General features: G+C 29.4%; 1 protein-coding gene across 2 annotated transcripts in view; it reads left to right on the plus strand.

The window, feature by feature from the left end:
- Nucleotides 1-27,226, plus strand: part of Pka-C3 (Protein kinase, cAMP-dependent, catalytic subunit 3) — a 277,829-nt gene that overhangs the window by 149,580 nt on the left and 101,023 nt on the right. Inside the window, exon 3 of one of the 2 annotated variants that reach the window (XM_075355539.1) lies at nucleotides 7,865-7,898. The exons of the other annotated variant lie outside the window; for it this stretch is intronic. Coding sequence (XP_075211654.1) covers nucleotides 7,871-7,898 — 28 coding nt within the window. The 5' untranslated portion in view covers nucleotides 7,865-7,870. The remainder of the gene's footprint in view (nucleotides 1-7,864; nucleotides 7,899-27,226) is intronic. 2 annotated transcript variants of the gene reach the window in all.

Here is a 27,226-nt window from a genome sequence, read left to right on the forward strand (position 1 = left end):
AAGGGTCTTATAAGAAAATGCAAGTACAATAATAAAATAATGTGTATTTAGGTATTTAGATCAGTTTTATCTGTGTAATTTTTTTTCTGTCGTCACAATTCTGTTGAAAAGTTCATAGTCCAGCAGTATCTGGGTGAATTGTTGGTTTTATATACATATAAAATATATTATATATACATATAATGCAACAGTTTATAATCTTATGTCTCAAGAAAAAAATCTCAATGGTTTATTCTTAAAAATGATAGAATGTTCAAAAAACTACTAGGGGGTAAAAATTAAGGGAAGTATGAGTTTTTTTCTAGATACAGTTGAAGAAATATGAAAATAAACGCTTTATAATTTACTGCAGAAAATTAACTATGTATTTGTATGTTTTTCTCTTACTATAATTTAAGGAAAACAATGAGTATAATTCACCTACAATTGCTGATGTTTTAAGGTGAATTCAGAAGGTACATTTTACGTTACTTAAGAAGTTTTTTTTTTGAAGACTTATAATTCATTTCACCGATTTCAGAATTTTTATTTAGGAAACGATGAAATTTGTTTATTGATTTAAAGTAAAATTGATGAGTTCCCAAAAACGTTGACCTTATTTATATTTTAAATAAAATTTCAGCGAAGAACAGTCCAATATTTCATCATTTTATATTTTAATTCTTTTTCTCTAACCTTTTTCAAGTTTAATGCCGGTTTTAATTATCCATAAATACTCCTAAATTATATTTCCTCATCCTGCATGACAGATGTCGTAACTCAAAGCTGATTGATCAACGTATATACCGAAACACCTCGTACGTCCGTATATATGAGCATTAATCTGTGTACGCACGTGTAACAATATTGAATATACTCGTATCTAGGACGGAAAATATCTGATAACTAGAGCCAGACCATGTCCGGAGTCCCAGCATGTGATACAGGAAGTAAATATCTGGCGTGTTCACATTGATGTAGCTAAATCATCGAGACCGAAAATTTTGTTTGTGGTCTGTCAGTTTAATTTTAACTTGCCGGCCTACTTATTTAATAAACAATGCTGAACTGTATAAATTTTTTTTTACCTCAATCTCACACTCCATCACAACTCTCCTATTCGTTCTATTCCATGACGTGGCCTTGTGATGAGATAATCACAACAGCAAATAACGCCCTTAACATAATGTCACAGTCTTAAAAATCAAAACGATCAATTATCGTAAGGTATATATCCCAATTGTTTCAAACAATTGCGTAATCATAATTTTGCAGTTTCTTAAAACCGTGAAATTTAAAAATTTTACTTGAGTATTTTAAAATTGTGTCTTTCGACACATTTAGTACAGATTAAATTAATGTCCTCTCCGTGTATCTTAATAAAGATGAAATACAGATTGCTATAGAAGTTGTGTATAATTCTTGTGTATAGAACACAAAATTCGATCAATTTTGGGGTCGTATCGACTTGGCCGTATTTAATAAAAAAGAGAACATTTTGCAACTTTTTGCACTCCTGCGACTGCAAAGCAGTATGAACCCTTTAAAGGTTACATGATGAACAATAATTTTCTTTAGTTACATTGAATTTGATTTGAAGCCAAGATTTCGGGACGTCTTTTCGGAATAGTTTTAACTTTTTGCTTCCTCGTACGAAGTAAAGGAAGTATTATGATCGCGAAAAATGTCGGTTTTCAGATTTCAATGGAAATATCTATTTTGACCATCCCTGAATCCATTTTGACTAGTTTCGGCGTGACGTCTGTACGTAATGTATGTACCTATATATCGCATAAGTCAAAAACGATTAGCAGTAGGATGTTGAAATTTTGAATTTAGGATGTTGTAACATCTAGTTGTGCACTTCCCCTTTTGATTGCAGTCGACTGGACCAAAAGTATTTAAAAAAGCTCAAAATTTAAAAAAAAATTGTATTTCCCATTTTTTATTAACTTCAGTAACACGCTCTCATTGAGAGCTTTTTAACGATATCATAAGTGGTATTTATTTTCATTGGTTCCAGAGTTATAGTCAAATTATATTTTAGTTAATGAAATATTTGGATCTTACAAGGGGAAGGCACATCGGTTCAAATTCGACTTCATTTCCTTTTTTTAATTTAAATATATTGATTTATTAATAATTAGTAACCGCTGATTGCAAAAAAAAATGTGTATATGCAATTTAATAGGCGTACAAGGAAGTCATGTGGTGTCCACATCAGACTTTTTTATTCATAACATTTCGTCTGTAATTCCAAAACACTTAACTATATTATAGTACTGGTCTTACCGTAGTTGAATGTAATCCCAGCACAGCCTGTGACGCTTGGAAATCTAGCGTTTTCCAATTTATAATTGTGAATTAGATATCTGGCGGCACGAGAAGTGGCACAGTAGAAACGTAAATTTTTATCTGCGTCCTTCATACAGAATTTTCTATCAAAATTGTAACATTTTAATAAACTTGTTTAACCATTTTGATTGGAAATAATTTCCTACTAAATTCCTGATTTCTTATTGGATTATTATGTGAGACTATGCCGGAAATTCTTATTAGAGTTAAAATACATACAGGCTACCTTCTTACAATTTTCTACTTCAGAAGTAACTAAAGAATAAGAGAAAAATAAATTTGGTAGTGGTGTACCTTTCAAAGATTCTTGGTGTAAAGGGTCAACTTTACTGTATGCTCTATGATTTACTCGCCCATCAAAACAAATGTCCAGGAATAATTTTATTTAATTAATGTCCCTGACACAAAGAACAGAGTTAGGTCGATAATCTTTAATATCCTAAAGGTTCCCCCTCTTTTGGAATTAGGATTGCGCAGTCGTTTTCCAGCTACTGTAAAAGCAGCTTGTTTCAAACCAGTATTAGAAATAAGATAACCCAACAATACTTTTTACAAGCGGATGGTCCTACCTAAATCCTTGCAGATCTCGACTACAAAGGTTTATTCACTTCATTTCCGCTTTGCCCCCAAGACCTCATTGGTGAATGTATTTTTTTTTATTCGAAATAATAAAGTATTCAAAGATGGTTTAAATTTATTTTTTATCGGTTATTTAAAGTACATTTTCATATTACTGTAAATAATTACATCTGTATGATGTAGATAAACAATTTTCTTTAAGCTTTTTTGCTTGTTTATGCAGTTTAGTCGCGCTGAGGAAGTTATAGGTATAGTTGAAAATGTAAAAATACATTTTTATCATTTACGATCAATCGTCCCATTAGTTATTCCAATAATCCTGCTGCTTCGCTTTCGCGATTCTCCAGTTTACTTCTCTAGAGCTATTCCTTTAACGTAAAATAATCTTACGATCCCAACACAGTAAAGTTTAGATTACAAATTAACTAATTTTTTTTCTGATAATTATTTACCTAAAAATTTAAGAAAATTAATGTTGCAGAAAAAAACTTTTAATTTTCTACCGCAGAAATTAGCGTCTACATGTAATTTAACTTAATAGTCAACAGCGGTTAGCATCGGCTTCGATTAATTAATTATAGCCCGTTTGTAATGATGCAGAAGCTACGTTGAAATCCAATTAGTTAAAATCTAAATAATGGTTACTTATTTTTTTGATGAATTTGAATAAAAATATTGGGATTTATTGTTATTCACTACTATCTGATCACTCAGAGACCATTAATATAACATTATCTTAGAAGTGATCGAACTAGCTTGCAAATTGTATAATGCCAAATAAATAGTCTGATAGCCTATTTTTCAGCAATGTGATCTAAAAATAAAAATAATATTTGAGGTCATTTAAGAGTTTTTTTTTTAATTTTATGGTTTTTTTAACATTTATCTTTTGAGTACCTCGGCCCCAAGCTAGGATTTTAGGCTTTTTTAAGCCATTATTTAAGAACCAAGAATTCCCGAACAGTTCTGTAGATAGAATCACCTGCCACAAACTGCTCAAAGACCCGTTAATTCAAAGAGATCCTTTCATTAAAGCTACCTTGTGTGGATTTGTTGAAGTATTTTTAGTGAATCCGTATTTTAGTTCTACCCAGATTTAATTTCTCATTATTCATCGTTTTAAATGTTACGTCAATATAGTAATTCAATAATTTATATTTAAATTGCACACGATAGTTAATTTTTTTTATTTATTTTTATAAAAAAGTAATAATTTTTTTATCAGGAATTCTTTTTTTAGTTAGGGTATCGTCAAATATATTGCCTTGTAATTTCCTTGTTGCTTCAGTAACTATTTTTTATTTTAATAACTATAAGATTGCAATATCATCATTTATTAGTGTTAAATAATAATTTAAGAAATTGTTTTCTTTCTTTCGTTTTTCATTCCTTATTATTACCTTGAAGGAAGCCATCTTTAAGTTAGTTAGTTCTATCTGACCTATCAAAGTTTGTATTATATCAGATAACTCAATAGAGTCTGTATAGGGGATTGTATTCTATTTAACTAGATTTCTATTCCTTTGGGTGACTACATTCATTCTTTTTCCAATAGTGGGAATTGGGCTACTATGGAACGTGTATGGATGACTAGAAATAATAATAAACAAGCTTCTTTGTGTTATTATTTTATATTGCATTTAAGCACATAAATTAATTTCTTATTTTTAGTTAGTCATAAAATTTAACGGAATTAATAAAACTAATCTGTATAAATATATCAACAAAACCACTGTCTTAAGTTGTACATATTTGTATAGAAAAATCTATGTAGGTCGTATTTATGCAAAAGGTAAAAAAAAGTTGGAAAAAATTAATAAAAAATATATATATAACAGAATTTCTAGAGTTTATGAAGATTAAAATTACGTATTATTTAATCACTCTTCCGTTCGACTAAGCGAAATGCCTCACTGGAATTATAACTGACAATTAAATACACTATTTTATTTGAAATTTAAATAAGATATATGGTTAGTTAATTGTTCTATTAATTTTCCCCGAGATGTAGACCGCTGGACAAGTTTTGGAAAAGTGAGGGGTATTTCTTCTTGCGCAGGAACAATTGTTTATTAACAAAAGACTACAGTAGTTGGATATTCTTTACTGGATGTGCAGAGAGGGCTTTTTTTAGTCTAAAATTATTACTAATACGGCGATAATTAATATAATATATATTAGCATATATACGACGATAAAAAATATATTAGCATTGCTTTTATATTTCAATACCAACTAACTTCTAACGCTAATAATTTCTAATCCTGGTTGATTAGTGTAAAATTAACGTTTATTATATTTGTGGTAATTTTTACTTCCTTGTACGAATTAAAGGAAGTATTGTGATCGCGAAAAATTTCGGTTTCCAGATTTCAACTGAAATATCCATTTTGATTATCTCTGAATCCACTTTGACTAGTTTCGGCGTGAAACTAGTCAATATATATGTACGTACGTACATATATATCTCGCATAACTCAAAAACGATTAGCCGTAGGATGTTGAATTTTGGATTTAGGACTGTTGTAACATCTAGCTGTGCACATCCCCGTTTGATTGCAATCGACTAAACCAAAAGTATACAAAAAAAGTCCAAAATCCAAAAAAATATGGATTTTGAACTTTTTCGTAACTGCAATAATAAGAGAGAGCATTTCAACGATATGTCATAAGTGGTACTTAGTTTCATTGGTTCCAGAGTTTAGCCAAATAAAACTTTAATTAAAAAAAATTTATCTCTATGAAATAGATTAAGAGGAACTAAAAGGCTTTGTTTGACAAAACTTCAAATTTAAACCTGTTGTCTAATGAGGAGACAGGAAACAAAATCCGTAGATCGGTCTAAAGATTCCAAGGATTCATTAACCCTACAGGTCTCAGTATAGGACTAACAGAGTCAGAATTACACCCACAGAATAAAAATATGAGTGAAAAATAAATCGCAAAGGACAAAATGATAGAAATATGAATTACCCTTTTAGGAATTTTATACAAATCCAACAATACCTTTGGTGAATGCCGCTATATTTCAGTTCTTGAGAAGTTAAGGAATTCTTTCCAAAAGGTAGCATCACAGTAATGATTTATAATTTTTCACTGAAAGATTATGAACATTATTTTAATTTATTATTATTTTTTATTTATATATTTTTTTGTAACTTATCGGAAGTATGATATGAAAATGAATGTGTGTAAGAAAACCTGAATTTACTGTATGTACAATTAACAAATTTTTTTTTCACGACGGAAACTAAAGGAAAATTTATACAACATTGGAAAATCGATGACCTTCCAATGTTAATATGGCATTCATTATTCTTAACAGTATCGTGTAGTTATCTATTTTAAATTATTATGTTATTTCATTAAAAGAAAACATTAAGCGCTTTTAAAAGTATTCAAAAGGTTTTAATGTAATGTATAATACTAGAATCTAAACACATGGTCTCGTGTATGATTCCCGGCAAGAATCTGTTTTTTTCTGGTAAAACACAGTAAATATGTCCACCGTCATTATAATAATAACCAAATATTAAATTTTCACTTTTCTAAACGAAATTCAAATCGTAGCCAAAAATCTATAACCTGAAAAAACCCGTTTTACGCATGTGTGAAGGAATTCATAAATTCCTTGTTACACTTAGTCAATAGATATCTTTTATTACTTTTTTAGCTTGTATAAGTAAATAAGAAAAAAATAATGATAACAAATTTCAACTTGTCTCTTATACCGTGAAAAATAAGGATCAAGTTTAAGTAACGTTGTGAATAACTAATTATGTGCTTTTATTTATTTATTTATTATTTTTTTTATTAAAGACTGCATTTTTTTTTTTTTTTTTGTTAATAATATTACTAACCTATTTAATTTAAAAATATGTTGGAATTCGGAAATAGATTTTAATTCCATGTGTCACAGCTTTATATGTTTCTTTATCATGTATTCATTGCTTAAACATAGATAGTATTTTAGCACTAAGTGAGAAATTTGTGAAAAACTAAAATAAAAAATGGCTTGTTATTTATAATTGTACAGTATTATTTGTAGTAGATTTCATTTTAGTTTATATCTGATGTACGAACTGATACTATACATAGGTTTTTTGTTGTAATTCTTGGCCTTTATAGTTGTGTGGCCTGTTTGTATACCTGTCGTCAACAGATGTTGCCACACTTCTTACTTTATGCATGAATATAGAATCTATCAAATACTCGTTCCCTAGAGCTTATACGTTTTAGTACCCTTATTGACTTCAGCATGTTTTTTTAGTTTTATTATCCTTGGATATTATTACTTAATAAATAAATTTTAACTAATCAGTTTTCTTTTGTCGTTTACCAGTAAGCTTTAGTTACAATACATTTACATTGAAGTAGGACTACATCTTTGTATCTCGTAAGTTGTTTATGGAAAACACATCTTAATTGTATTATCAACTAAAATGGAATCAATTATGGTTTATTTATTACTTTATATGTCTTAACATTGAGTACAGCATTAATAAGCAGCCTACTATACTTTGTGTAAAACACATATGTCAAGGATTACTTTTATTAGTGTATTAAGTATTTTATAGTTAGCTGGTTTTAACATAGTTATAATATTTCTGGATTGATTGTCGTGATAAATTGTACTTTATTTTACAACTGATAGTGATGTAATTATTTCCTTGATAAAGAATTTATTATATATATATATATTATATTTATTTATTTACATTATACATATCTACATAAACAGCTATAATATATTACATACATTATACATTTTTTAACTTTTTTGTTTTTTTTAAATAATATGATAAAATAAACGCGTAATTAACTTATAAATAAGTAGTATTGTTATTTATTATACAGTTTCTCATACATGATTATTGAAGTAATTTGTACTTATTTATTTATTAATTTATTTAATATTTAAAATTATTCTAATATTATTTTTATTTTACAGGTAGGAATGTTGATACCTTGGATTGGAGCCAGTAGTAAGAAACATTATATTCTTTTAATTTATTATAGTTAAAAAGTTTTCTTTGTCTAAGAAAACTTCGCGGATGGATGGGAAAAATTAAGCCTACTTTACAGTTCCATACGTGAAATTGTAATACAGACCTAATGAAAAAAAATTTAATACCTGCTTTATTTTTGAGATTATTTTAAAATCATCTTGAAACGTACTTTTAGAAAATAATATCTCACGTTTTGTATCCACAGAAAACCGTAAGATAAATCTAACCGTTCAAAAGTTATTTGGAAATTGAAGTAAAAGTTTTTGCTTAAGAAAATAAAATCAATAAAGTTTTGTTTTAACCGAGATAACTGTTAAGGTATTCACTAAAAACTGAGTTGACCACTATTGCGTTATAAATGAAATATTATTTTATGTATAAATTATTTTATTACATTTAATATTATATTAAATTTTATAATAATTTAATTTTAACTAAGTTAAATAATAGAATCAGTAAATAAGGGGGTTTCGCGTTTGAAATGACAGAAGCTTTTCTTTTTTAAAGTATTTTTATTAATATTCAGTTTATCTTGAAAAACCTTAACGAGAAGTTCGATTATCTCCTCAATATTTTATTATTTTCTTTGTAAAAAAATATTTAAAGAAATAAACGTCGTAAAACATAAAAATCAGTTTACAAGAAAATTAATTGAAAACTAAACGAAGAAGACCTTATCGAATTGTTAATACTTATCATTAGTAGATTCTGACGAATCAGTATATACAGTAATTAAGAAATGAAAGACCTATAATGACGAATTAATATTTACAAAAATCTGCCTAACGATTATTTCTTCCAGTAATAAAAAATAGTATTTTTTTATATATATATAATTTTGTATCTTTATTCTATAAATACTTGTTATTTAGTAAATATTATGTATTCTTAATTAAGTTGTATTATTTCATCATGATTTATTTTTTCCGTACTATATTCTACCTTTTCTAAAAAAAAAAAAATACGATTGTCTAGTGGTGTTGGTAGAAAAAAGTTGGTAGATAGGAAAATTGTAATCATGATGATACTTTGTTGAGGTTGCTACTGTCCAAAGAATTCCACGTCAGATAAGTAGTTCTCTTTCATTGTCTTTGAAGCGCGTGCAACATGTCATTAATGAAGGCCTGTAGGTGATTCGACTGATTCTCTCATTCATTCCTTTCCCAGTATAAGTCGCACTATTGCTGTGTAACCAGGCATAAATCCCTTATTATGCCTTCTTTTAATCTCAATATTCTCTTGTCTTCTTTTTTGGTAAACCATCTACTTCAATGACCGTTTAGCGTAGCTCTTTTTTTGTACTGAATAAATCGCTGGTAACTTATTTTAATCTATATACATTTAATGACTTCCACTGTTGAGACATTAAGAACTTATTCCACTGTTAAGAGATATTTTAAGAACGATCCATGGTCAAAGAAAAACGAAAGACGGATACAGAATGAAGTCGAATAAAGAAATTTACAGACTTAAAGAAAAAAATGCAAGACTTGAAGTTTTAGAAACCACAATCCGAAAAAGAAGTCTAAATTTTGCGGGACATATGATTCGAATGGATTCAGATAGATTGAACAAAAAACCTTTAGACGAATTTTGGAATTATAAAGCTTTGCCCCGGTACATAAAACAAGTAAAGGAGGACGTAAATAAAGCAAAATTAGAAATAAAAGATTGTCAAAATACAAAAAAAAAGAATTATAAAAAAAACCGCAGAATAGAGGTTCTTGTCAATGCAAAAAAGAAAAGAGAGCGCATCTACTGGACAGAAGAATGAAAAACAAAACATAGTGAAAGAATGAGAGAATTCTGAAGAGAAATAGGGAAAGTCAGAACAGAAGGAATTGAATCCATTTATTTTATTAATATTTTGGTTTGCAAAAACATATAACAGTTCATTTTTTCTCATTAAACTTTGCTTTCTTATCTATCAATTTACATTTAATTGCGAATTAAACAATTTTTATTCAACGACTGTGAATATTATAGCAATGATTTTAAACTTTTCATCTAAATTCGGTAAATTAATATCATGCGGTTTGGCTTTACCGTAATCTAAGATTTTAATTATTATTAGGTAGTTTTCCTTTTTAAAATGACCTAATTTCCCTATTTTTTAGTTTTTGAAAGGATTGTTCTCTGAATTGGGGAAATTTATTACAGCTTCTTGATCCAGATAAGTTTTAGCTGTATTTTGAGAAATAGCTGTCTTTGAAAATAGTAAAATTATACTATAAGTAATTTATAAAAGAAAGAACTGAATCTTATTTTCGTCTAAAATTAAATGTTAATCTCTTTTATTATTTCATGTTATATTAAGTTGGAAGTAATCTTTAACGGTCTCTGAAAACGTCGTATGATAATTACAATAATGCCAGTAATAAGTCTCCTTTCGTTGATGAAATGATTTATCTTATGTAAGAGTACGCGAGTTCGATTGGTAGTCTGAAGGCTGATCAACCAAGTTGAAATTCACTGGAGGATAATTAGTGGTTTTAGATAGTCGTTTCTATATTTTCCGTTAAAGTCTATTAACTTTGTTATGTTTATTGGTTTTTGTTAGTAGTTTCAGTTGTTACGGTCACGTAAGTTAATGTTTTTATTACAATCGAGTAATGTATTAATTTATTGATAATTAAATTAAACAGTGATCGGTTAATTAAGTAGGCCCTTTTATATTTTTATTTCCTTGACTTATAGAGATTAACAGGAAGTAACAGGAAAATCATTCCGACGATGACTTGTTTATTCAGTAATTGAATCTGTTAGTACTGTTATAATTTTTTTTTCTTTAATTTTTTGGTGGTCGTTGTATGTTGAATCGTTATTATTTTTTTTATTCAGAAATTGAGGGATAAAATCTTTTTTTTGGTTCTAGAATTCTAATCGCGATCAGTAGATTCCCAACTTAGTGATTTGCGTAAATAAAACTAGCCGCACTCGCTACATTTGTAACCTTTATTCATTCTAAAGAAAAGTTTAATTTTTTAATATTAATTCTCCAACCGGTTCTGAGTATTAACAAGTTAATTTTGCTTATATGAAATATCGATTGACTTTAAAATGCGATTTAGTGTTTTGAATATGAATTTAATTGTCAAGATGAATGTACAGAGTTCTCTTTTTTTTATCAGTTATCGGTAAAGCTCATTTTAATTTTGTTAATTCGTATTTTAAAACTCAGTATTATTATTAGTTTTTTAATTTCTATTACTGGTTTAAAAATATATATACTGTTTATAAATAAATGTAAAACCGTTTATCGGTGTGCACTCTTATTTAAAAATGAACTCATTTCACGTTGTAAATTTTGTGATTAACGTAATGGTATAAATCAAATTTTTTTAACGTCCCCATTAACCGTAAATATTTTACACCCTTTGAACTCCTTTCTGCTTAAATGATAAGTGTTAATTTTTAAACATTACTGCCCACGATAAGTACACTAAATGAGATTTAATAACTATGAAATGAAATTTACTTCCTACTCTTAGATTTTTATAGATTGGCTTGACATTTTATTACTTTTATCTAAAAATAACTTCGCCAATTTTATTCTATAAAATTATACATATATTTATTTTTAATATGTGTGTAATAAGTATAAACCGGCTAAAATAAACACATAGGAGGCTATATTTTATCCATTTGATTAATGAATTACGTAACTCAGTCAATGATTCCTATTAGGCGATAGAATTAATACGTTTACGATAATTTGTGATCAAACACCAAAAAAATTATTATCTTTGTCTAGGATTTTAAAATTTTGTTTATTCTAACTGTACTTACGTTATAAAAAATTACTGATAAAAAAAACTAAATTTATTATAAAAATAATATTATATTTTTATTTTATTCTTTACCTGAAATTAACGCCGCCAGTAGATAGATATTTTTATTGGAACGTATAAAAAACTAGTTTTTGGGATCTTTATGTAGATATTTTTGAAAGTTAACGGTTCCATGATTATTTTGTAAACATATAACTATTATAATTTTCTTAATTAAATAAATAACCTTAGCGTCGTTGAAACGTTAAATTATTTACTTCTGTTATGATTAATCTCACTTATTTAAAAGCTATAGTATATTAATAGACTAACATGAATTTGGAAAGTCAGATATTTTGATTTTTCGCTTACCTATTCGCACCTTTGATGAGCGTCAATATATCCCTGTCATCTAATGGAACTTAACAAATGCCAACAAATCTATCCAAGCAATATATTTTATATTAAAAAACATATATAAATAACATATTTATTTTTTATCATTTTGGTTGAATATGGAGGGTGTTATTGGATTTGCAGGTGTAAAGTTTTCAGTCCTATTTATTTAGTTTTTTGTATATATATTTTTTTATTAATGGAATTTTAGTTCTTATGCATGCCTTAACTGAAAGTGTTATTATTTTTATTAACAGCGATTACAAATGTAGTTTAGATTTTGTGTTCCATAAGATTACTAAACGGAAATAGGAAAAAAACATTATAATATTGTGAATTGTGTTAACTCCACAATTTAAATATTTATAATACAGTAATAAAACAAAATGAGTAATACTGTAATGAGAAAATCACATCAATTAAAATGAAATTAGCAAATGCAAAAATGACAATATTAGCTTAAACCCCTTAATGGATATTCTTGATTAATAAATATTATTGTAATCATTACGATTTATTTTTCTTGGAATCTATTTAGGAAGTTTAAAAAAAAATCCCAGAATTTATCTTGGATCATATCCTGAATGAATATAATAACAGTTACATGGTGGAAGTGTAGATTTAATTTTCTCGTATACTTGTGTCCGTTAATTACATTTTACACTTCTCATCCTGTTTGTGTGGTTATGAGAAGTAAAGCATTTGATGGTTGTTCCAAAATGTCTGTTACAGCACTGCTTACCCTTTATACAACAGGAGATGACAACACCAGTAAAGCAACGGTTAACGTATACATAGAATTAAAGTTACAAACTCATCATATCTTCCTCAGCTGGTCTCTTGTACAATTTCCGTCTCCATTCTACTCTAAACCAAACTATTCTAGTTCACGCTTTTTATTGCTTCATTTTTCATTCTATACGTCCATTTCACCCCCCAATCTCTTCCTTGCCTATATTTATTTCATATACTCCAGCCTTTCTGTTTCGCGTCTTCGTAGTGTTCATGTTTCACATCCATTCAGAAGTACACTCCAAACGTAGCACTTTACCAGACGCTTCATAAGATCTAATACCAATTTTATTACTCTACATATATTTCTTACGTTAAATTCTTAGCCATCGTTATACTTTCTATTTTGTATTTTGAACTACGATTAAAAAATCATGAAGTGAAAAAAAATTATGCTTGAGGTTATTTTAATATATATAAGGATGTAATAATACATTCTTATAAATGATTAATTCATTGTATAGATTAATTACTTTTACTTTTTAATGTATACACATATACTTTCAAATCTATATGATTATGTCGGGGTCATCACGGTGGAAAATTATTGTATTTCGTAATTTTTTTTCATCGGTATTGTAGCTATCGTTGTTTTTAACAAAATATTTAAAAAAAATACAATTAAGAGATTTATTTCATTTTGGTTGCAAAGATTTTTTAAGCACGTATGTAATTTACTACAATATTTGAATAAAGTTGATGATTATATTAAATCAGAAGTAAATAAACGAATGGTTTTTGTAATAATCCATCTGTAACGATCATTAATATCGATTATTATTTTTAATATCTTAAATATTGTATACGAATCTTTATGTATATCCAGACAGTGTTTGTTTTGGATGCATGCTGTGTTATTTGTTGGCTTTGATACTAACGATCAACCTAAACATCGGTGCGGCGTGCACACTACTATTGAACACAACAGAGCAGCTGTTAATTTTTTCGTACATCACGATGGGAATACACAGACAACATTGAAAGATACACTACAACGGTGTTAAACTGTAAAGCAAAATTTCTTACTATCGGTGCCAGATCCTGAGATAGTGGTGGTGGTTTATAAATACGGTTTTCATTAAAAATGACTTGTACCGTCCAGAACTTCTCTCGTTTCTTCTCCTTTTTTTTTTCTAAGACACTACTCTTCTTTTTTATCACTTATACATAGCCTACGCACGCGCACGCCATCATTCGGTGGTTGTTCACTTGCGTTTCGTACGTCATTTGTTACAACTATTGACGTAGTTCCCTATTTACATCCTTGTAAAACTGGCCAAGAAATCATATTAACCCAATTTCGTAACATTAATTTATTTCTGTAAGGTCTGTAGGCCGATTTTGTTTTGACGGTAATTTTTTATGTTAATTTTTTATTTGTTCTAAGTTCAAGAAAAAAATACGTTACTATATTAAAAATAGACTGATAATTTTTTTTTAGTCTGACTATTGTAAAACGAAATGTTTAGATCTCGCATAAACACATTCGCTACCATAAGTGCGCGCACGTACGCTTTATAATAAAAAATATTGTTTCTGGATCATGAAACAGTTTTGATAATTTTATGTATAAAGAATTTTCCATCTTCAATAATACCCAAAACCAGAAGTCTCCGTCACTAGTTTTTAACTCTTACAGCATTTAATTCTCTTGTTAAGAGTTATTCCACAATAAAGATAACATTTAAGTAGTTCCGCCACTCTATTTCCGCCTGAAGAAATTTAGGAAAAAAACATTTTTTTTCTACACGAATATATTTACATATAATTTCATCCAACATGATTTAATTATTAGTATGTTATTCAATAACATAAAAATATAAATCATCTTGTACAGCTTAATAATACTGTTATATTCAACTAAATCTATTCGTATATTTCATGTCTGTAATTTTCATACATATTAAAAGAAAATCTAGAAAAATAATGTTTTTTTTATTTTTTATTTCTTTTTATTAATTTAATATTATTTTACTCATAATATTTATATCTCATTTACAGAATAGTATTAATTGTGAAAAATATGCTGTTTTAATTCTATTTTAAATAAATGATAGAAAGATGTTTTAAAGGGGATGGTAATTTATGAAAAATGACTAGAAACTCGTCTCTCTGGTATCACTTAAGTATTGTGTTGAATTATAATAAAAGAACCAGTTTTGGTGTGGTAGAGGTGAATTTTTTTGGAGTGGAGGATAATATTGTATGCGTATTTTAGTGGGTGTATATGTGTATATATGTATGACATAGTTAATATTTAATAGTGATGATGAGCTTTAACGTTTAGTTGAAAACTAAACGTAGCTTTGATGGTTAGTTTTAATCGATGAAGCTTAGCTTCAATGTTTTATTCATACTTCAAAGCGAAACAGTAAGGTTTGATTTTGTTGCAGATTATATCAAAGATACCTTTTTGCACAATTTTTATATACAGGGCGTTTCATAATGTTCTTCGGAGTTTCGAAAATTCATTAACAAAAAACTATTTCATTCATAAGAATAAAACAAGTACTGTACGAAAGAGTACTTCAAATAGTTTTCTTCCACATATACTAGGCAGTTAGTAAACCATTTGCTCGCTAGGCGTCGTCAGTAGAGAAAATGGCTGCCACGGAAAGCGAGAAGTCGTTTTGTGTGTTAGAATTTCACTTGTCAAAGTCAGCAATTTCTGTGCAACGTGCGTTTCGGTTGACATTTCATAAGGAGCCACTAAGTGACAATTCAATTCGTGCATAGTATAAACAATTCATTGAAACCGGTTGCTTGTGCAAGCGAAAATCAACTGGTCGTCCATCAACCTCAGAAGTCAATGTCGAACGTGTGCGTGCAAGTTTCATTCGCAACCCGTCAAAACCGACTGCGGCTGCAGGCAGGGAATTAGGAATTCCGAAAACAAGAGTGTGGAAAGTTCTTCGTAAACGTTTATTATGCAAACCGTACCATCTTCAATTAATCCAGCGTCTTTCTGATGAAGATAAAACACGTAGGCTCGATTTTTGTTTACAGTTACTGGAAAAGATGTTAGATGAAGGTTTTGTAAACAAGATAATTTTCAGCGATGAAGCTACTTTCCACATTAGCGGCAAAGTAAACCGTCATAACGTGCGAGTTTGGGGAACTGAAAACCCACACGCTTATGTGGAACACATTCGGGATTCTTCGAAAGTAAACGTTTTTTGTGCGATCTCTCGTGAGGCAGTGTATGGGCCGTTCTTTTTTATGGAAACGACAGTAATCGGCATGATATACCTGGATATATTACAGTTATGGCTTATGCCTCAGCTACTCAACGACTTCATTTTCCAGCAAGATGGTTGTTCTGCCCATTTTCATAACGAGGTTCGACAATACCTTAACACAACATTACCTCGGCGCTGGATAGGACGTGCGTCTGAAGAAGACCAACACATTATGCTGTGGCCACCAAGATCATCAGACCTAACGCCATGTGATTTCTTTCTCTGGGGTTACGTGAAAGATACGGTATGTATCCCACCAATATCCGCACGATATCGCTGAGCTAAGGGGTCTTACAATCAATGCAATCAACTCTATCGAAAATGACATGTTAGAACGAGTTTGGGAAGAGCTAGACTTTCGTGTTGATGTGTGCCGTGTCACCAGAGAAGCACATATTGAACATTTATAGATTTTAACAAAAACTGTTAGAGTCCCTGATCACCTCGTACAACTTTAATTTAGGTAAGTGAAATACTTTTTTTATACTGAATTTTTGTAACTTCTAAGAACATTATGAAACGACCTGTATATATATTTTATTTGTAGAGTTTTTATATCTTTCTTTTTGTAGCTTTCATATTTGTTTATGTTTTACCTAACTCTGTAAAAAAAATAATCTCTTTTTACAAAAAAGTAGGTATTTTTTTAAATATTTAAATCGTTTAACATTTTTAATATTTCAATCATGACTGAGAATGCAGAATCCTGCGAAAGTCACTTTCTCGAATTATTAATCATGAATCATTTTCACTTTCATGAAAAATTAAGGTAATATATGTCTAATCTCAATATTCTGTGCTAGGTGGTTTATTTGATAAAATTTAAATATACCGGTGTCCCAAAAATCGCTTAACCGAGAAATACATTATCCCAAAAGCTGAAAAGAATATTCGTGTTATTAAATCGACAATAAATTTTTTATACATAGAAAACTTTATTGTACATTTTTTTACAAATGCTTCCCATGTATTTCTATACATTTTTTCACAATGTTTTTTATACTTCTAACCAATTTTTTACTTAAATCTTTGTTTGCGGTTAACGGTTCAAATTCATATTCGATTATTTGTTTCAACTGTTGCAAATCTCTAAGCTTATGAGAGAAAACATTATCATAATTCCCCAAACTGAAAAGTCTAACGGTGTAAGATCTTGGTGGCCGGTGAGCTGAATCACTTCTTCCGTTCCACTTATCAAAGTTTCCGTCAATACATTCTCTTACCGAAAAACTGTAATGTGGTGAAGCACTGTCTTTTTGACAAATTAATATTTTCAAAGGATTATTTTGTAGCTCAGGTAAAACTACTTCTTCTAACATTTCAAGGTAATAATCACCGCTTACAGTGCCTTTGAAAAATATGGACCGCCACCACTCCATACACCAGCCCCCACATTGGTTATTGGAACATGTAGTTCGAACTCAAGTCTTCGTGCGAATTTGTGTCACTCCTCTACACACAGTTATTACGATTAATACAACCGTTTAGTTTAAAGAACGCTTCATCCGTCCACAAAATGCGATTTTGAATGTTAGGCTCTATTTCAAAGTGTATTACAAACCGTTCATAGAATTCAAGTCTGCTGTCGAAGTCGTCTTCTATTAAACTTTGATGCAATTGTGGACTATAAGCTTTTAGTTTCAATGCTTTCAAAATACGATGCACACTACTGCGAGTAATATCCAATTCAGCGGATCTTTTGCGAATAAATTTCTTTGGGCTCTGAATAACTGATTCGGACAATGGTTGTTAAGTTATCTTTACTTGCAGCAGTTTTATGTCTCCCACTTGGCAAATCATGTACGCTTCCGGTTGCCTCAAGTCATTTATTCAGGTTGCAGATTGCTTCTCTGGTCCAGTCATCTTCATTCATGGTTTTCTCGTAGTTTTCTCCGTAGTTCATCTTTCAACATTTGTGAAAGAAAATTTTGTGTTTTGACTCACCACATGTCTTTTTACGGATGACACCATCTCGATCGGATTCAAATCAGGATGGTACGGTGGGAGTCTAAGTACACGATGCCCATGTATTTTCAAAAGTTCATCCAAGTAATATTTTTGTACTTTAGTTTTATGTAACTTTACTAATTCATATAACTGTGGTTTCAGAATTTTTGAACTGTAAGGAATACGGGTTCTCTCTAGTCAATCGGTCATATCTTTTCTTCTGGAGTTAGAATTTGGCGCTTTATCAATACTTGTATAAGGGGCGTTATCAACAGCTGCTACTGACACTGGTGGAAGATTTGGAATCAATTTCAGCCCATTTCATGAAATTGTATTCATGTTGTCATGGTAGTCGCCACTTTTCGAACTGGCTTTTCAAGTTAGTAATGCATTCAGAATAAATTTCTCCCAGCATGAATTACTATTAAACGGTCACCTTTATTTATCGGCACATGAAGACCCTCAACAGTATCACCAGATCATGACTTTGTCGAACAATGCGAACTTAAAACGTACGTTTCATCCAAATAAACAATTGTAGCAGTGCTTTGTCTGTAATTAGACATTGTCTGCATATATTCAGTTAGCTGTTGTTTTCAGCTTTACGCCATTTGTCACCTAACGTTTTCAAAATAACAGCTAAAGTTGATTCACTGCCTTTAAAATCAAAATATGACTGAAGTTCTTACCTTATTTTTTAAAGTAGGTTTTTCATTCTTCTTTGAATGAAATTCATTAACTGTTCTTTTAACTACATCAGAATCAAAACTGTCTAGACAGGTTTCGAATGTCGTTTATACTTTTTCGGCGTGCTGAAAGAAGACGATTGGGATGTTGATTGAAGAATCATGTCTTTTTTCTCTTCTGAGTTTTTGAACATGTGTTCTTGATATCCCACAAGCATCAGCAGTTCTTTTTTCTCATTTTTGAATGCCACTTATATGTTTGTCATCAGTTACTTTTAACTACTTTTAGAGCTTTTTTTTTCATAAAATCATAACCATTATTGATAATTTCACGTGCTTGACTCCTAAGTTTTTTTTCTTATCTACAGATTTAAATTCTGCCATAACAAACCGCACTAATAACACAAGAACAGAAATAAAACAAAAAATTTGCGAAAAATATTGAGTAATTATAAAATAATATGACTGCACAAAAACGCAATCCGAATATCTTCACTGAACACGATATAAACTGAACTAAAGTTTATTTCTTTATACACACATTGTGCACTACGAATGACGGATCTAAATGTAATCATGACGAAGACATAATTTCTAACTGCATGTATAAATTTTTATAGACCTGTACGTAATACTAATAGTCACTGGTTAAAGAATTGTTATTGTTTATAAGATTGAGTCATTAAGCATTTTTATACATGTAATTAACTCAACTGGAAAGAATTGAACACACAACAACATAAATGTATTGTTTGGGCGCCCATATTGTTTGTAAGTCGAAAAATGAAATATAAATAATATTTACGCTCAAAAATAATGTTTTGGAAAACAATAATATAAGATGTCAGCACGTGACGTCACAAGCTCGTCGATTCGCAAGGGCAGCCATAAAATGAACAATGAAGTACTTAATCGATTGGAAAAAAATGAGTACTGTTATCACCCTAACAAATTTGAAGTTTTTTAAACAACATAAAATACAAGTATTGTATTTCGCGGTCAAGCGACATTTGGGACACTCGATATATTGATTTTTGTTATTTCTCCTAGTTTACAATTTCAAAAATGCAAAACTTTCTATTTGCTGTTATGAAATACGTTATGCGTATATTTGTACGCATTTATTTGACATAATCAATCTGAAATGTGTTTGTATTAGGAGTGAGAGAGTCAGTTTTGTATTAGAAAGACTATACGAATTTTTTTTTTTGTGGATAATGAGGTGAGAAATATCGATTTGACGTATGTGTTGTGTCTTAAATGGGATGATGGTTGAATTATTTGATAAAAGTTTCTTTTTTTTTTAGATCGTCGTATATAAACTTAAATAGAACAAAAATATTTAAGTTTGTAATTAAATTTTTATATAATAGACTTAATCTGAAGTTTTTTTTCATGAGATGTGCGGAGCATCGACTTCTGTAGTCATTTAGTCCAAATGGAAATTTCTAGGGAATGAAAAATGTCTGACCGGGATTCGAACCCAGGATCTCGGGATGAAAGGCTGAGACGCTACCACTCGTGCCGCGGAGGCCATCGGCATCCTAAGTTTTATATGAAAAACTAAATTGTAATAATAATGATATATTATTATAACATTTCATCATTACAAAACCGTTATTAACGTTCTTATTGCATATATATTTTATTTTATTGAATAAACAGATTCATGTTAGTACGCTTAGTTGTTCATGAAACTAATGGTGCATGCAATAAGGAGTTAGATTTACTAAGATAATGAATTTTTTAGTTTGCTACGAATGCCTGAACCTGACTGGGGGATTCGAACCCAGAATATTTCGAATGAAAAATTCTACAGGACTGAATTTTTATAACTTTTTATTGATTTTTCAGTTTTATATCGGGAAAGGGTAAAATTAAAAATTTCAAGGGCCAAAAGCTGTTTGCAAATATCTGGAAATTTTGTTATAGTGTTTTCAGTTAAAAAAAAAAATTAAATACAATATAAAATTCTTATTTTTAAGGACCGATAATAATTAATTTCGTTGGCAGTATTTTAAAATTGAGGAATGGTAATATTCATATACTATGCTGTACAGTAGCCAGTTTAAAGATCTTAACGATGATAAGTGGGTGTTGGGTGAAACTATAGTGTAGGGAAGGAAATATAAATGCAGTTTAAGCTTCAAGGATGATAGAAAAGGATAGAGAATATTACGGTACACAGATAAATGAGCCAAGGTTTTTTCTTTTTTTATAAACAATTTTTTCTTTTCTTTTTAATATTATAGAAGAAAACGGGTCTTGGGTGGCTGTGTCCGTATTATTATTTATTTATTCTAAAATGTTAGCTACAGGTTGTTGTCATCGGTACAACTTCATCATTTTACAATCAATATTAATTTATCAAGATGAGGTTGATTTTAAACAAGATACTCTCCTGCTTTAAATTTTGTCTTTGTTATCTAACGACCATCCGAGTGTAAAACATAAAAAAAATATCGAACAAGGTTATTGTAGGAAATTCCTTTAACATTTAGTTACCTGTCTGTTTCAGTGACAGCTTAACATCTTATTTGAAATAATAATCGAGGTAGATTTTACTTTCATTTTCCATTTATGTATTAAAATATTTAATTATTTGTAAAAAAATAATGTACACAACTGCAAATTATTATTTATAAAGTAAATTTATTTTAATTTTCTGTCATAATTAAATTAATCATGATCTTTATGTATGTATATAAAGACATGAACGCAGTAATATGATCGAAGGCTGACTTTATTTACACCAATATTGTGTTGCCAGTAGATGTTATACATTAATAACACCAGACAGGAATGTACTTCAACACCATCATTCTGTATTTGCTTGTACTACACTAGACTAACTGGTCGAAACCACTTTCTGATAGAATATGTATTATAAATTCTAAATAATTATTTTTATTTTTACTGACTTTTTCTGCATAGTCTGTTACTTTATCTAGCGTTAAATCTTTCCCTCAGCAAACTTAAACTAGAAATAGGCTTATATATTTATTAAAAATCCAGTGTAAATACACTTGTAGCAAGAGGTGTATATTTATTGCATTCGTACATATTTCAGCAGTATAAACTTATAAATTATAATATAATACTATTTTAAACAGGCCTGTTGCCAAAAATATTTATCCGAGTTATCTTTTGCTAATTCTGTTACTCTTTATTATCTTCCCTTCTTCATATTACAAAATGCAAAATAATTTAGCGGATAGGAACAGTTAATACTGTAGTTGGATTAATTTTACGTGATCTATAGACTTAAAGCAGATCAGATTGTGTTACTATTCCACTATTTTCTTTTATTTGAATTTGTTTCTCTTTTTTTTCCATTCCAAAAGTTCTTATAATTTGTATCTTCTAATGTTAATTTGCTCATAAAATAATTTATTTTCATCTGTACAGCCGCGCGAACTAATTAAATATCTGCAACATAAACATATCTTTCTTTTAAAAGTGTTACTAAAATTAATTACGAAGAATAATAAATAATTGCACTAAAATAATCCGTTTTGGGTTTTTTTAAAAATATTTTACGTTTTTCAAATAATATGATAATTAATATTATTTACCTTAGAATATATGTTGTTAAAAAGACTACTTTTTAAACGGTAATAATATACCGTTTTATTGACTTTTAGATTTAAAATTTATTACAGAGGATCTCTTTATCTATTAAAGAATTTAAAAAGAAGGTAGTTTAAATAGAAGTATATATGCTTTGAATTAAATAGAAATTAAAATAAACTTAATCAACATTTAAAGTAGAAAGAAGTTATTTAAGATAATTATGTTAATTTTAAGGTACTTTTTAGCAAATAAAAAAAAAACTTAACTGCCCGGCGGATTATAAATTGTAATGTGAGGTTAGATTGCACCGGTTTTTGACACGCGTACTTATTCGCATGTCAGAATTTCGCGATCCGGTTAATAAATTAATAAATAAATTACAATATAGTAATCGATAATTATCGGTTACTGTAATTACAAACCGATAGTGATAAGAAAAATTAAAATCCAATATCTTTAAAGAGAGCTAAGGATAGTCGATTACAAGAATCGACTGGTAGGCCGATTATTAAGCACAAACTGAATAATTCTTAATTAACTGGATGACTATGAAATATTTTAGATCTGGTTTCATAACCGGTTTATTTCCTCGAGTTCATTATATGATAATTTCTTATCTAAAGTTTGCCGCTTGCGTAGAACTGTTGTATGATAGTATACTATTACTCACTAGTCCCAGTTATATGTAAAGTTAATGACGGGAGTATTTAAAAATAAGTGTCATTATCTGTTCGTTATGTATTTTTTGGATTACTTGCGCTGAAGGAGTCATTACTGATGATACACGGAAATCTTAAGTGACATATTGTAATATGATTATTAATTTAACATAAACAGTTTTCGTCTGGTAAAGTATTTAAAATGTGTTGACTACTTCTTTGTTTTAATTTTTAAAAATGTACATTAGTGAAGGAATTGTGCTAATGTAACTAATAATTTTTCCTTTGCCGGCCTCCGTGGCGGTAGTGGCAGCGTCTCGGCCTTTCTTGGATAATCCGGAGGTCCCGGGTTCGAATCCCGGTCAGGCATGGAATTTTCACACGCTACAAAAATTGTCATTCATCTCATCCTTTGACCGTGATATCTAACGGTGGTCCCGGAAGTAAAGAAAAAAAAATCCTTGATAAACTTTATTGACCTTTTCAATTTATTTCAATGTTAAATGTAATTTTTACATATTTTGCAAAAAATAATTATTTGCGATTGTACATATATGAATGTTATTTAAAAATTTACTCCGAAACAAAGCGATTCGAATGAAATTATGATTTACAATACGATCATTTTAAATTTTGATAAACCTTGAAGTCAAAACTAAATAATAAAAATAATATTAATCGTTGCCAAAGCATTGCGGTCAAGATATGTCGTTCCGAAGTTGTGTGAAATGGTACTGGTGCAGCTCCTGAAAAAAGATGCGTGTTAGTTCTTCCCTAATGATGGAAAAAGGAGTGTCGTTTGTCATTCTGTTAATCTCAGTGATAAACTGGGAACAAACCGCGTTAAAACACATTTTTTACACGGAGTTTCATCAAATTTACTATTAAAATTGAAAATACTGTCGGAATTGAATACATAAAATCATAAATTTAAAAAGAGAAAATCTGTTTCACAAGAAATAATATTCATGTAATTAAATATTTGAATTAACCCGCCAGGTTGGTCTAGTGGTTAATTCGTCATCGCAAAATCAACTGATTTTCGAAGTCGAGAGTTCTAAGGTTCGAGCTTTTGTAAAGGAAGTTACTTTTACTTGGTTATGAATACTAAACTGTTGTTACCTGTGTTCTTTGGTAATTAGGTTTCAATTAACCACACGTATCAGGAGTGATCGACTTGAGTCTGTTCCAGACTACATGTTTACCGGTACATTTATACGTACATTGCAGCTACGTCAGGCCTGGCAAGCTGGTAGCGGTAATTGTATTTACCTATTCACAAATACCCTGACCCGGCAACAGCCGAAAATCTGGTTGGAGAAAACAGAAATAAATATTTGAATTATTTACTTTTCACCAAGATTGAATATACCATAATGATGACACTCATAGCTCCTTAACTGATTACAGCGGCATCATCGGCTTTCTTTTAAAATTACCGAAATTGGTAAGAAGAACTTCTCAGTAATTAAATGTGTACTCGACTATGACCAAATGAAGAATTTTGTTGTGCAGTTTTAAGAATTGACGAGAATTTTTATCAATTGTAGACGATTTTAAGAGATTGTTGATGATGTAAACATAGAGAATATTGTTAGATAAATATTATATTTGATGAATAGATTTTGGGTAAAAAGTAAATAATTTTATATTTTGTATAATAATATAGTTGACAGTAGAAACAGAAATAAATAACATTTAAATATAAATTAATTACATTTTTAATTTGTTTCAAAAATGTAATTAATTATGTATGCATTTTATTATTGGGGTTAGCGTTGCCTAAATGATTATTTAAAAAAACTTCTGCTTCGAATATAGATTAATTGCTGCTTGAACCTCTAATTATATAAGCTCGTGTAATTGGTATTTTTATTAATTTACTGCAATGAAATTAATATTGTTATTAGTTTAGTGTGATTTAAATTTCTGTTAATGAATTTAAATGTTGTTTTAATATTATTTTGTATTTTTTTTTTTTGTCTTCAGTCATTTGACTGGTTTGATGCAGCTCTCCAAGATTCCCTATCTAGTGCTAGTCGTTTCATTTCAGTATACCCTCTACATCCTACATCACTAACAATTTGTTTTACATATTCCAAACGTGGCCTGCCTACACAATTTTTCCCTTCTACCTGTCCTTCCAAAATTAAAGCGACTATTCCAGGATGCCTTAGTATGTGGCCTATAAGTCTGTCTCTTCTTTTAACTATATTTTTCCAAATGCTTCTTTCTTCATCTATTTGCCGCAATACCTCCTCATTTGGCACTTTATCCACCCATCTGATTTTTAACATTCTCCTATAGCACCACATTTCAAAAGCTTCTAACCTTTTCTTCTCAGATACTCCGATCGTCCAAGTTTCACTTCCATATAAAGCGACACTCCAAACATACACTTTCAAAAATCTTTTCCTGACATTTAAATTAATTTTTGATGTAAACAAATTATATTTCTTACTGAAGGCTCGTTTAGCTTGTGCTATTCGGCATTTTATATCGCTCCTGCTTCGTCCATCTTTACTAATTCTACTTCCCAAATAACAAAATTCTTCTACCTCCATAATCTTTTCTCCTCCTATTTTCACATTCAGTGGTCCATCTTTGTTATTTCTACTACATTTCATTACTTTTGTTTTGTTCTTGTTTATTTTCATGCGATAGTTCTTGCATAGGACTTCATCTATTATTTATAAGTTTTCAAAACCACAGAATTTCTAAAACGTGAAGTTTAAAGAAACTTCATTCTTGTGTAAAGTACGAATTTGCCAGCTACAGAACCGTATAGATAAATTTCATTTATAATGGTTGTAATAGCATAAATTTTGTTTCGTAGTATAATGATTCTGAAATCAATGATTCTAGAACACGATTAACTGGACCGATGAATTTGCTTGTCTTATACTCGATGACTGTCTGTCTTCTCGCAGTATTTTCATTACAAAACAATATTTATCAAACTGATATTAAATGTTACCAATTCAAGTTCGTTATCAAGGAAATGATACCTAGGAAAACCCACTACCGGGTTCTAATTCGATTAGGCTACAAAATTAGCTTCGAACTTTTATATACAATCCCTATCAGTGTACAGGTTATTACAGGATTTAAACAAGAGTAAAATATTGTGAGGAAAGACAAAAATAAAATTGTAGCAGTAAAAATTAGTTAAACTCAAACAAGTAATGTAACAAGTTTGAAAATTTTTGTTTTAACAATTTTTGATTGTAAAGCTTTTTAGCCTAGAATAAAAAGAAATGAAGAAAGGTGACATTACCTTCCATGTGTCTGAGGTAATAGAAGCTAGGGAGAAAAACAAGAAAAACTAAATTAAAAATTTATTTTAGAGGATTTGAAGACCCGTTAAAAATAAACAGAGAAAAAAAGAGATTATTAATTTGCCAAAAAATTATTTAAGTAAATAAATATGTAGAAGGAGTGATGAATGAATATAAATGAGAGAGAAAGCATGAATTCATATAAATTTGTCATTATTATGGATTTTGTTTATGTTAAAAAGGGTGATGAACATAGTGAAAAGTTTAATATACTGGTTCATATTCTGAAACTACTCGTAATATTATGCCAGTAAAACTGTTGGCCAGGAACTGACTGTTGAAGGCTATTTATCTAGAAAATCTATCTCAAAAAAAAAAACTAACTAATACAACCTAGTCTAATGATTCTTTAAAAATAGTAAATAGACGATTAATATTATTTCAGATATAGTCGCTTGAAATAAATAAAATTGTAATTATTTAGAAAGATGACGCGCATTAAAAATCAATGATGTTGGACTATGTCGTTATCACCGCGCTGATTGTAAATATAAAAAAAAGTGTCACTTTGTTGTAGTTTTTGACATAAAGATTTTTAAATGGTTATCAAAAAATTACATATTTCCGTAGCAGTGAGAATAATGTTTGAATTTGTATAAATATTTTCTTATGTTTACATTTTAAATCGACCAGTTTAATATTTAATGAGGTTAAATTAGACTTCAGACGAGGTTAGCGAGCGTTAGGCTATATTTGCTTGGTTTATGTTGATATCGCACCAAGTTCAGTATATGGAATTGTTAGTTATCTAATTTAACTTTTATTAATTACTGCGTAATTAACTATGAATTTTTTTATATATTAATGCAATGAAATTTGCGACGATTTGAATGAAACGTTAACGCGATTAAATTACAAAAAAATTAATTAAACAAAACTTCGCACGATATCATGATATAAGATA

This window comes from Lycorma delicatula, chromosome 2, assembly GCF_047948215.1.
Source record: "Lycorma delicatula isolate Av1 chromosome 2, ASM4794821v1, whole genome shotgun sequence".
Taxonomy (NCBI): Eukaryota; Metazoa; Arthropoda; class Insecta; order Hemiptera; family Fulgoridae; genus Lycorma; species Lycorma delicatula.